At 42.7% G+C, this 13,611-nt stretch overlaps 1 protein-coding gene across 10 annotated transcripts in view; it reads right to left on the bottom strand.

Moving 5' to 3' along the window:
* SLIT2 (slit guidance ligand 2) overlaps positions 1-13,611 on the bottom strand; it is a 715,126-nt gene that overhangs the window by 208,360 nt on the left and 493,155 nt on the right. For all 10 annotated transcript variants that reach the window (XM_069631891.1, XM_069631899.1, XM_069631897.1 and 7 more), the window contains one exon: positions 2,331-2,405. In XM_069631891.1, coding sequence (XP_069487992.1) covers positions 2,331-2,405 — 75 coding nt within the window. The remainder of the gene's footprint in view (positions 1-2,330; positions 2,406-13,611) is intronic.

Below are 13,611 nucleotides of genomic sequence, written 5' to 3' on the forward strand. Positions count from 1 at the left end.
AAAGTGATATCTGTTTTATTCAAAGACACATCTTCTGCAGGGAGAAATCACAACTTCGGTGAAAGAACGGATCAGGAAGGCTTATGGTTCCTCATACAATTCCAAATCTAGAGGAGTGGTGATTCTAATACGCAAATACGCTCCGATAAAAGTTTTGAAAGAAGTCTCAGATCGAGAGGGGTGGATAATTGTATTGTTGATTAACATTCAGGGACCTAATGTGATTCTTTGTAACATATATGCTCCGTTAGTCGATGATGCAACTTTCTTCAGACAAGTGGCAAAAATAATTCAACATTTGGGTTCTCCTGACATTATTCTGGGAGGTGATTTTAATGTGGTCTTGGATCCCGAATTGGATAAAAGTGCAGACTGCATAGAAAAAATGATAACCACTATCTAGCGTTACTAGATTTGCTTAAGGAACATAATCTGAAGGACAACAGGAGGCTGGAGCATCCCTCCGATAGGGAATATAGTTTTTATTTGGAGGCGCATGCGATTTACTCTAGATTAGACATGTTGTTAACAGCGGGAAAATGGCAGAAAATTACAGAACTAGTAAACTTGGTATTTTACTTTTGAGAGATCGTGCGCTTCTTGCCATGTACTTGAAATTGGATTTTGCACTTCATAGATTTTTAAAATGGTTTAAATGGCATTCTAAATGGTTGGAAATCTGCTGTTTCACCGAAAATTGATGTCTGGATTGAAGAAATGCATAAGCTGGCGGAGAGGGAGAAAACTATATATAGGAGAGAAAGGAAATTCTCTCTTTTTGACAAGATTTGTGGGAAGTTCATGATTTTGTACCAGACTCTGTTTGTTTTGACTATGGACCTGAGGGCGCGGGAGGGTTGTGCAGGGGCTGGTGGAGGGGAGGGTCTTTTTAGAGTGTATTTACTATTAATGTACATAGTTTTGTTTTACTAAGTTTAATATTTTGTTTTATATTATTTGTTAATTATTTGTATATTATTATTTGTTTATATTTGTTTGTTAAGATTTGCCTTTAATATGCATTTATTTCTGAATACATTAAAATAAATAATAAAAAAAGAAAAAAGAAACAATGGTCTCTTCTGACACTTAATTGTGTATATGTGACATTCAGAGGGCTTTTGTAGTTCTAAGAAATACCAGTGATCAGACAAAAATCACACATGCACAAGACGTTAAGTGTAAATCCTTGCAGGCCAAATATTGCAAATCCAACAAATTTGGGATTTTCTTGGGCGAAAATGCTGCAAGGGCGACTCCATGGGATGGGGTGGGTGGTCGCAATGTCCCCCATTGAAGCAGGACTCTGCCCGCTGCCATCAGTAGCATGCATCCATTCAATGGCACATGTGGAGGTGATAGAGTGCACAGGTAGTTGGGTCAAGGGAGACGCGCAGCCTAGGAAGGAGTGTCTCATACCAGAGAAGCAGGGGCCAGGCTTTTACATCACTGTGGAATAGGAAACTTTGAATTTACAAAATAATGACAAAGTCAATGAAGAAGGGACCTATCTGTTGACCGACCACCCGTCCAACCCCCCCACTCCTCCTCACTGAAATGCTGCCGTCCCTCTAATATGAAATGAGAGCTGCTGGGGAATGGCCTAACATGAATGGCATGCTCAGTTTATCCCTTGCAATGGCAATATGCCAATTCTAGACTGACCATTTCAATTGGAGGTCAATTGTGTCTAGGCGATGCAGGTCTTATTTTCACTCTGGAATTAATTAACCACGAGTGATGTGTTCCCGCACAATGTGATAGACATACGTGCTATTTTGTGGACTAAAATGTGGAACTGCCGGCCTTTCATGCCACAGACTGCAGCGCTGTTGTGGCCTCTCAGCTTAAATGTGTGCACATGAGCTAACACACATTTAAGGTTTGCAATGATTTAATTTTGATTTTTTTCTAATGAAGGTTTAATGAAGCGAGAAGCCAAGGGCAGTCGCTGAATGTGCTGCAAGAGGCCGAAAGGCCGAGTTTGGAGAGTTGTTAGGGGGCTGGAATCACTCCTGAATTGGCCAGCCTGCGCGGAACCCCACTGTGGCAGTACAACAGGCCAGATGTCTGAAGACTAAACCGATGTGGCAGAGCTGTGTGCACGTGCGGGGTGAGGGGAGACGTGTGACTGACGGAGCTTGCCCCCGCTGAAAAGAGATATTCCAGCAAGGATACACCCGACCGAAAACACATGCATAAACACACTTGCGTGGCTCCCTTCTAGAATACCCAGCAGCCAGCGCTGTCCGGATTTAATGAAGCTGTAAATGCACAAACGGAAACTGACATGTCATTTCAATAGCAGGTTGATCAAGAAGCAAACTAACATTTTGCGCAGCTGCGGCAGTTTCTTGAAGATTCCAGTCGCTTCCAGTACTGTGAACTCATTGTTGTTAAGGCGGCTGTCGGGAATAAAAAAAGAACAATGGCTTTAAACAAATAATTCAATTAATAGGGCATGCTTTTTCGTGTACCATTCCACAACATCAGCGGCCAGACAATTTAACAATAGCACCATTGCTAAAAATTAATCAAATGCACTTTCCTCCATTCCATAACATCTCAGCAGCAACACTAGTGCAAATAGGTTTTGTCCTCACATTATCAAAAAACATTTGCAATAGGGTACAAATGTATCAATTTATTTGGGCTAGATTTGATTTGTAACATACCAACATTTCGAATTCTGTTAAAGCAGCAAACAAAGTAAACAAAATCTGCTTCATTTTTGGGCTAGTGCAAATATGTTTAGATGATATGGATTGAATCAAACCCTGTTTGCTCCGTTCCATAATATGTTAAGCATCAAAATTGGTGCTAAATTTCTTTGCTTCAATTTTTGCGCAAGGGAACAGAAAGGCTCATCATGTAGACTCATCATGTTTGGTTTGCTTCGAGAAGATGTGTGTATAGTTTCCAGGATGTTGATACGCTTTAGAAAAAGACATTTAAGGTATGAAAATCAGAGCCTTTTGGACAAAATTAAAAATAAAACCTAAAAACCCCCGAAAAAGTTTGTCAATTGGCAAAGCCAATACACCATTCCAATTTCAAACTCTAAAGAGTCACCAAATACTACATCTATAATTAAAGTAACCGAATGATTGAGGCATTCAAAGACCACTGCAAAACAAATCAAGCAAACTTAAAAGGGCTTAGTCTTATCATGGTATCTCTGTAGAGTAGGTATTTTCTTCACGTTTGTATGGATTCATAAATAGATATGGGTGTAGGTAACAGGAAAGCACCTTTGCCGCGCTTGTGGGATGCATCGACCCACTAGGCTCTGCCCTGCGACATCACTTTGTGCTGGTGGCACCAGAACCAACAAAATGGCTGCAAAAAGCCCTATGCGCACGAAACCTCTGAGAATTGCGCAGTGAAACCAGAATGTTGGCTGCTAATCTACTTTGCCTGTATCAGTGTTGGAACAGGAGACCACACTTCTAAAACCTGTCATTGGGCTGCCCACAGAGTGAAAAGGGAAACTACATGAAAGTCAGTGCTTCATTGCAAGGTGTCAAGTGACTTCAATTCAGCAATTCAGTCGGCGCCTTGTCTGGGATGCCCAAGGGAAGCCCTTATTTATATATATGTTTATGACAAGTTATACTCTGGATGATAAACCCTTATATAACGCCCCTCTCTTTGAATCCCTCTGACCTCACTGAGCCAAGAAGTAGGTTTGTTTTGCAATTTAAAAGATTTATTGGAAAAATTAAACAATATATATATATATATATATATATCACGCTTTTATAATAAATTAATATTTGATATCACACTTAAGAATATGACAGTGATCAACAATGGATAATATTACAATTGTACGCTTATTTAATTACTTAGGAGTTGGTATAGGAAGGAAAAGATAACTGAGAATGCTTTTATGGTTTCAAGGAAAAACAATGATCGAAAGAATGCAGTACATAAATAAACTGATAGGGTTTCATAAGAGATAATATGTTCCCTTTTCCCCTGGTGGCAATTCACCCCCCCCCCTTATGCAATATAAAAAGATGAAAAGAAGAGCACACAGTTCTCAGGAATACAATCAAATGTAGTTCAGTTCCCCCCTAGCAAGCTTAGATCACAGGGATGATTTTAAAACACAGGCAAAATACTTTAAATGTGATTTGCAAAGAAGGGAAAAATATGCTAAAAATGATTTTAATTCCCTGTAGGAGGTTCACGGTAGGTGATAGCTATCTAAGATTAGTTCAAGTCACACTGGCAATGCTCAATGAGGGATTAGCAGATTGAAAACGAAGTTTAGCAGTTCAAGCAAAAAACGGCTATCTTTGACAGGAGCTAATTTTTCAACTCGCGGCAATTTTTCCGAATGCGTCGAGCGAGATTATGGAATAACTATGAGGAATAGAAAGTAGCTTTAAATGAAAGTTAAATCTCGTTCCTAGCACCTACGATTCAAAAGATACGGACGATTTTGTGAAGGTAGTTTCTAGAAATTAAAGTAAACTTTAGAATGAAAATAATTACACTTTTACAGTTTTGAAATGACAAATGAACACACGATTCCTATGATGCAGTTCTGGACAGGTTCAAATGTTTTGAATCAGATTATTTTAAACTAAGAGATTGGTTCTGGCACAGTTCTACAAGAGTACTCACACTATAAATTTGAAATAGGCCGTCAAGATCTGGTCAGGTTGGCTGCGGTTCTCTCGCCACGGACGGTCTTTATTACCGGTTCTGCTCACAGCGATCTGGTCTGGGTCTGCTAGCAACACTGAGGTCTGGTCTGGGTCTCTGGTTCTGCTGGTCTGGATCAAGTGGATTCTGGATACAGCACTGCTTTCTGGGTACTGGCACAGGATTCTAGGTCAGAATCAAACAGCTTAGCCCGGCTGTTTGAATAATTTGCAAAAGATTTTGAGGCCTGCTGAAAAAGTTCTGAAGTCTAGATTCTAAGTTCTGGAGATGGTCTTTCTGGATATTGTCTGATCCGGCAAAATGCTTTGCAAGAAAATGGAAAGTGAGTGTCTTGCCTGTCCAAAGCAGTCTCTTTTTATGTGTTTTGAAAATGGGTGTGTGCGTGGGCATAACTAAGCCTGCCCCTCACAACTTATCTTTAGCCAAGCTCTCCTATCTCCCTTGATCTGGGGGAAGGAATGGAATGTAATCAGGCATCAATTTTATGGCATACAGAAAGAGCACTCCCCTTGTCAATTTGCACACAAATCTCTTTTTGATCCAAATACATATTTATCTATGTACCATTTTTCTAATATTATATGTCCAGTTAACATATTTTCTGTAGCACCAAACCATCTGATCCCTGTCTTTGTAAGATGTTGTGTCCACTTATGACAGAATTCCGCCCTTTTCATCAAGAACACAACCTCTAAACTTTTCCAGAATTTACACAAACATGCACAAGGAATATGGGCATCAGATGATAAAGTGTCAGATTTTTAACATACAGACATTCGGAGTAATACCTTATTTTCTGCTACTACCCCCCAGAACATACCACAGAGTCCTAACACCTATTAAAATGTGCACAGAAAAATCACAAGAATAATGATATTATGTATATGATTTTGACAAGTCCGTACTATGAATCATCCACCTTTTTTTTAAATTATGATCTGGCCCAGGGGGGTGTGGTTTCCCAAAGCACATGGTGTAATTTCTGGTTTGTCCACTTCCTCCAACTCAGGTTGCTCACAGAGGCACTGCTCCTCCCAGTTTCTCCCAAGAGGAAGCCATTTACGACACCCCCTAATTTAACATTTGCCTGAGCCAAGGTAAGCTCATTGTTCTGTTTCCCTGCTCCCAGGTGCTCCTCCCCTGATTCAATCAGAGAGGTGTAATCTCCTTTTGGTGGGAACAGCAAAAGGCAGCCAGGCCTGCGAATGCAGTGGCAGGGAAAGTTTCAACTCCTGTCGCGGGTAGTTGCCGGGCAGAATTCAATCTCTTCAAGCCAGGCTTCAGCTAAATGTCACTTTTGTTCCAGGTTTCTTCATTCAAATAAAACTTACAATTTTTACACATGCAGCTAGAACGCTGATTCTAAGTTCAAAACTATGACCTTTAAACAGTTGCAACCTATGTGACACTCAAATGTAGGTCACTCATTTATTTTAAACATTTCGATTTTAGTGGTTTTAAATCCAATTTCAGTTAAGCTGCTGACATCCACTGGCCTCTTCATCTTTCCAGATTTTGTATGCACACAAGACCACATTCTGCCAAATGTCTGTTGGTGTTCAGTGAGATTTTTGAATATCTTGCAATGTTTAAAATAGGCATTTTTAGCTTGCATTTCAGAGAAACAAAGGTGATTTCAAGGTGCTTTTTGAGCTAACCGGCACTGCTGTTTTTCCTTTGGCACCACGTTTCACTCATGGCGCTTCTGGCCCATCACGCTCGCACTGGTGGGTGGCAGGTTAGGCGACCATTTTGGTGTGCACAAAACTGCGCTGTTTTCCTGGATTCTGGCGCAAATGTGGGCTTTTCGGCCATCTTGGATTCTCTAAGCCCACAGCACCAAATGTTGCAGCATAATAACTCGAACATGGGTCAAAACCCCTGACAAAGGAAACTCAGAAGTGATCTGAAATCCGTTTTTCCTTTGTTGCTGAAATTACAAAATAATGGTTCCCAAACATCAGAAAAGATTCAACATCCTTGCTGGGTGTTACCCGTCACTTTATTTGAAGAATCCACATAAGCACACAATGTCAGGAAAAGCAGATTCCATCACAAGAATATCCACATTAAAGAGTGTGCTGGTCTGTAAAATCTGCCAGAAATGGGTGCAGTACCGTCGGCCACCTGTATGAAAGCTGTCATTTAATTACACTGGAAGCTTAACTTGTGCAGTTAAAATCACATGGTTGATATTAAGTGACTTACCTTCAAAAGCAATATAGGTTGCAACTATTTAATCTCTATGTTTAAAAGACTGGAATTAGAGATGTGTTGGCCTGTTTTGAAAATGTAAGTTTATTTTCATCAAAGAAAAATTTAAAGTGGATTTTTAAAGTCAACCTCTGATGCCAGTCACAGAACTTCAAAGCAAATTCCACAGTGTGCCCCAAACAAAAGGCACCTTCATCCTGCTCTCTGCCCCAGGAACTCCCATTCAGGTGTTAATGGAGAGGGGAGGTGATTTTGCTCTGCTGCTCTGGGAGAGACAAAGGACTCCCTTGATTGAAAAGATATGCAGATGCAATTGTCAACAGAAACTCCTGCCAAAGGACAGAGGAGGGGATTGCTCTTGACCCACCAAAACTTTGGGGGCGGGGACAGACATTTATGTGTATTCTTAAAGCACAATAAAGTATATTTTTGAAAAGGACTGACAGAGGACTGTGCAAAATTGTAAACATTTGTAAAAAACAGTATTGTTATTATGAAAATTCTGGTCATGTTTTAAAACTACTCTGAACTCTGTGCTATGTTCAGGGACATGACTACAGAATTTGTGGTTTTTTAGCATTTGAGGTGATGCCAGAAACATGAAACTTCACATGATTATGCCCAGATATCATGCACACATATGTGTAAAAATGTGGACAAATCTGACATTGGGTAACGGACAAAAAGCGCAAAAAAGTGCCAAATCTAGACCCAAGCTCTCGCCGAGACGCGGCTCGGATGAATACTTGCGCCACCAAATCTGTGATATCAATCTTCTGTTGCTAGCAAGTTTGTAAAATTGTAAATATGTCTTGTATGAAAAATAGATTTCATGTGCAGAAACAAAGGGGAGGTACCTGGATCATAAAATACAGCATCATCATGACACTCTGTTTTCTTCTCAAATCAGGGGAGAGGAAATACCCTAACCAATAGAATATCTAGGGGTTGTGCCTAGTAGAAGTCAGCATACCCACCCTTTTGGAAAATACATAAATAGAGATAGCTTAGGACCTACGGGCACACACATTCACCCACCATCCGATTGCTGGCGGAGCACTTTGCAAGAGAAATCCATATTTCAGACTCCAGAACTTTGAAAGCAGAAGGCCCATTTCCAAAGCTGAACCCTTCTCAGCTTGACCTTTAATAAATCCTGAAACCAGATTTTACCCCAGACCTCCAAGGAGAACAAAAAAAAGAACAGCCTGGCTGTGCTGTTGCTGCTTTCTTGCTAAGAATTCTTGCCAGAATCCAGAGATCCGACCCAGTAGAGCAGAGCTGAGACTAGATAGCTGGGAAGCAGAACCAACCCGTCAGATCCAGTCCAATCCCGCCGTGCAGTGTCCAGAGTGCCGTGCTGAGTGCAGAACCAGAGTGCCTTGAGTCCAGTCCGGTGTGCTAGCTGAATTCCTGTCCATAAAATATCCCTGACCAGTTCTCTGATGGGTCCATTCCAAACAGTGGTAGTGAGTATCCATAGCATAGGATTGTCCCTAGCATATGTATTATGCATACGTCATCCTATCCAAACCCATTCTCTTATATCCAGAACTGCATTGTAGAAAATATTTTGTCTTAACTGAATCTTTCTCTCATCCCTATAGTCTGTTGGTAATAGTAGTGTTAAAATCATCTTTGCGCTAATATATTTGCTGAAGAAAGGCAAGCGTCTCGGCAGGCAAAAACCATCCAGAGTCGTCGCTGGGCTGGTGGCTGTGCTGTCGTGTAGTTTGTGGCTTCATAGTCTCCCTAGTATAAGAAATCTCATTTGTCATTTTAAAAAGGGCAACTTTGTTTTACAAATTTTGACTCTTTCTGAAAAAACTGACCTCTACAATAACCTTCATAACTTCTTCACCGTATATGCTAGAAACAGAATTTAAGTGTCAAACTCCTTATAGTTGTTCCGCAATCACGCTTACCGCATGTGGAAAAGTTTGCCGCCGATTTTTCGTTTGGCTCAAATCTATCACATGTGAAACAGATGTACATTGCATCCGACCTCAGAATTAAGTTTTCAACTTGATAATTACTCAATCATTGCTAGTGTTTATCTGAAATGATACAAAGCGGCTCCCACTAGTGTTGAGACAAATTTAGTGAATTAAATCCATTTTTAGTGTTTTTTCCCCATACCTTCAAAACCACATTCAAAACCATTTTGACAAGTTGCAATCATTCCTGTTTTTTTCTGTGTTTGCTGGGGGGAAATTGGGATTGATACTGTATTTGTTGCGTGTGTATTCCTGAAACCTGTTTCTCTCCTTTCATCTCTTTATACTGCATATTGGGGGGATTGAGTAGTGTGCAGGGGGAAAGAGTGATCACATTGCATTTTGATTGAACCCACACAAAAGTATTATTTCTATGCTGCATTATTTTTCCTATCAATACTCCGTGTGATTAAAGAGATTTATTGCGACATCATCCCATTGGTGATCCTTGTATAAATATTAAAGTAGGGTGATATATATATTGTGCAAATACCTAAAATACATCTTTTTAACTTTGCAAAACAGCCTGCTTCCTGGTTCAGTGTGACCTGGGGAATTCAAAGAGAGGGGCGTGATATAAGGGTACATCATTCAGAAATAAAAGAACATATAGACATAAATAAATAATTAAGGGTTTCAATTGTGCATCCCACGCTAGGCATTGACTTAGGTGAAGTGCTGGGTTAAAATCACTTACAAGATTGGGGGCTCGACATACCACTTGTGACAGTCTAATACAGTGTGCTAACTAACGGGGTACATAAACCCTGTTGGGCTATCACGCTGTGTTACACTGTGAAAAGCACCCCTCAATAGGAACGCTCTAAGGAATTAGTCTGTTTTGCAAAAATAAAATAAACTCCTGTAGGTCAGAAAGGAAATCATTATTTCCGGAATGGCGACCTTGGTAGAAATCAATATGGCTAAAGAACACCTACTGCATACTTTATTTGTAAGGTGTGAATGGACAGAGCAGGATCAGAATGTGTGGTTGCAGGCAATCACAGAACAGACCACTGCAACAGGATTAGACATATGGGACATATGGCAAGATCAGGGTTCATTACATGTGGCCATGAGTGAACTGTATATGGCCCCTAAAGTAAAGGAAGAGCTAAGCAAGATTGCCAAAATAGCGGCATATCTGTACCTCCATATTGGTGCAATACAGGACAAATATGCCGAGGGCCAAGATCTGGCAAACAAGCAACTGCAAGCATTAGAAAAAGCCCAAACGGATCTGGACTCTGTAGAGCAAAGGCTACAGAGGAGCAATGAATCAGAAAATGAAAGTAGGCAATACCTGAACAAACTAAAAGAAGACATGGGTATCCTGCAGCAAGAGAAAGTAGAACAGGATACCAGAATGCTGGCCTTGCAGAAGGAGTACTAAGAAAGTTTGGACTCTACTGCAGAGCCAGACAAAGCTGGAACAGCGAATACATTTCAACAGGGCATGCGCGGATCAGGTAGTCACCCTGACAAACCTCCTAGGCCAAGAAAAAGAAGAGAATAATAAACTTATTCTCAAAGACCTGGACACCCAGGCAGAATTTGATGAAGAGTGCCAGAAAGCTGGTGCACTCCAAAGACAGAGAGATGACCTGGCTGCACAGAGGCAGTCTCTTGTTCAGGAAAGGGACACGTTAGGCCAGGAGGTCAGTTACTTAAAAGAGAAGATAGAAGAAAATTACCTGGCCCTTCAGGGACTGGGTGACCTCTAAAAAGACCATGAAAAATTGTTAGAGCACACCAGGAGGGTGGAAGATGCTCTAGCAAGGAAAGACCAGGCCAGTATGGACAGGGCTCAGGAGGTAACCCTCCTGCAGCAAAAACTGGCCCAGTACTCTAAATTGACACAGGAAGCGCAGAGAGGCAATGAGGCTCTCTGTGAGAAAAAGGACAGGTTCCACAGACAGATAGCTATGCAAGAGCAATTGATAGAAACTAGCAAGACCTTGATAGAGGAACAGAAAGCTCAGGTCCTTGCATGGCAACAGGGAGCAGGGGCTGAGAGAGATGAGCTTTGCTGGGAAAGGGAAACACCTGAGCATAACCTCAGGAACCCTAGTGCCAGAAGCCTTCATCTCTTCCAATCCCTAGACTCTGCCACCCCCATGTCCACTGGCGCACATGAGCCAAGGGCCACTGGGATGGCAGACTTCAATCCAATGAGGAATATGTGCCTCACAGGCCAGCATCTCCCAGGAATGGATGGGCGGGCATCTGGATATGGGTTCCCAAGTACTGTCATATTTAGTGGGTAACTCCATGAGAGTAGGCCCACTAAGGGCCTCCTGAAAACCTCTGCCCAGCTAGGACAGTGGGGGGGGGCAATCATCAAATCCTGGGAGCAAGGAGGAATCAGAAGACTCCTCTGAGTGCCCCAGGACACAGGAAACTAGGTCCCCACATTCTGCCAGCCATTCCCAGGCTCGCAGAATCCGGGAGAGCCTAGAAGACCAGACGGGCACCTCTGGGAGCAGTGCCTCTGAGTCAGAGGAGGAGTGGACCAGGGTTACCCGAACCAAAAAGGCCAATAAGGTAAAAAGGGCCTTGCTCAAGGATCCCCTAAAACAAATCAAAGCGATAAGGAGCGTCATCACGCCCTATCATAAGAACACAAAATATTCAGTTTGGGAGCACTTAGAGCTCTTTGAACAGATGATGGAAACTTTCCATATGAAGGACAGCCAAAATTGTATTCAATATGTGAAATGGACCTTCTCTCCAGGGTACTCCAGCTTTTTTGCGGGCTGGGGGACCAGAATCATTCAAGATGGTCCACCTATATGGTGTCCATCTTGAAAAAAAAATCTGTGCACAGAAATCCTCAGGAAGCTTGCAAGGCAGCCTACAACTTACAATGTGGGGAAGATAAGGACCCACAAGAATTTGTTAAGGAATTAAAGCGTGCCTTTGCGCAGACCACCAGAAGGGTGTTCACTGACAGCAGAGAGTTTGTGAATACTTTCTTCCATGCTCTCTCCAAGTACATCATGACCCAGCTAGTGAGAGATTTTCACAAGAAAAGATCACTAGACTGGGTCATTGAACAAACCACATTAATGTATGAGGTGCAAAAGCCTGTGGAAAACGAAAATAATCCAAAAAGCCATAAACCAACCAACACCCCTGCTGCTGCTAAAGTGGCAGAGGTGAAGGTTGCCCCCATTTTAGATTTGGAGATGGGGGGCCTAAAAACCTGCCTGCACAGAATCAGGATAATCCCAAGCCCAGAAGGCCCTCGGGCCAATCACAAACAGGGAGCCAGGGAGGCAATCCCACAAATGGGACCCCTAAGTCCCCTGACTACATCAACCCCGGCTACAAGGGGAATAGACTCATCCTGGGTTATGTGTGGGTTCCTCGAGCCCAAGGGCGGGGATCCAACCAGACAGCTGCTAACCCAGGGAACTTCCCTCCTCACTTCCCCCAGGAGGGCAGTAATTCCCCAAACACTTGACAGAATTTCTTCCCCAGGTACCCGCAAAACTTTCAACCTCAAAACAATCCATCCTTCTTTCCCCAATTTTCTGATCCCAGACAACCTAATCCGGCAGAGGGGAGGCCAAGGGTGGAGAGGTACCCACATTTTCCAAACGCGGGGTATTTTCAGAGAAGGGATAGCTACCCTTCCCGGGACCAGCCCAGGGGAGAAATGAGAATCCCGTATCAGCCTGAGCGGGTGTCACAACTAGAGCGCCAGGTCCAAAACATGGCACAGGATCTCAACAGAACCCTCAGATGAGCATGCCGGCGCAGAATGCCTCAAACTCGGGTCCTGGTGCTCCAGAGCAATGACGGGGGAAGAACCCCGACTTCCCAGGGAGGAGGCACAAGGGGAAGGGGGGTGTAACCTCTTGGAGGAAGCTTCCTTCCCCACTTGTAAAAATAACCTGGAAACCCAGGAACCAGAACCAAAATCTCCTGCCCCTGAAAGTCTGCCACCCAAGGAGCAGAGGAGGGTAGGAGAAATAAGAGCCCAGAAAGACGCATTTTGAGGAGGTACAAGTCTTCCAATTTGAAGGAGAGGGGTCCGCAGAGGGTTCTGGGAAAAGGATCTTCTCCTTCAGAGATGGGGGAACTCCTCTCAAAGAGAAATGGGTCCTAAAGGATCCAAATCCAGACTGGGTAGATGTGGGGACTGAGTTAGCACCGCCCATCATCCAACCCCAGAATCAACAGCATGAAAATATCCTGGTTCTAACCCATCCTGGTGACTGCCTCCAAAAAGGGGGGGGCAGCCCAGAATCAGAACCAGGGGAACCCGAACCTTCTCCCATATCTAGCAGTCACCTTTTCTTTTCAGATTCCCAAGACTCCAAACAGAATTCGGGCCAAATCACCTCTCTATGAATGTCCAAAACCAAGAAACTAACCCACCAGTTGTCCAAAAATGTACATTATCTGTGCCCCCTTGAGGAGAAGGAGGGAAGATTCTATGCCCCGGTCCAGATACAGGGGTAGTATACAATATCTGGAGTAGCATGTTTTATGATGGCTATAGCCAGTAAGATAGCTCAGTTGGTTGAGTGGTGGCTACTGCAATGTGTGTGTGATCTGCAGGTTGCAGGTTCGACTCCCAGCAAGGTCAACACAGCCTTTCATCCTACTGAGGTTGATAAATGAGTACCAAAACAGGTTGGGTGGTATTGTATGTATATTGGTTCTATCTGAAGTGCTTAAGTGTAAGTGCTTTATAATAACACATCATTAACGT

Source organism: Ambystoma mexicanum, chromosome 6q (assembly GCF_040938575.1).
Source record: "Ambystoma mexicanum isolate Mex_15411 chromosome 6q, UKY_AmexF1_1, whole genome shotgun sequence".
Classification (NCBI taxonomy): domain Eukaryota; kingdom Metazoa; phylum Chordata; class Amphibia; order Caudata; family Ambystomatidae; genus Ambystoma; species Ambystoma mexicanum.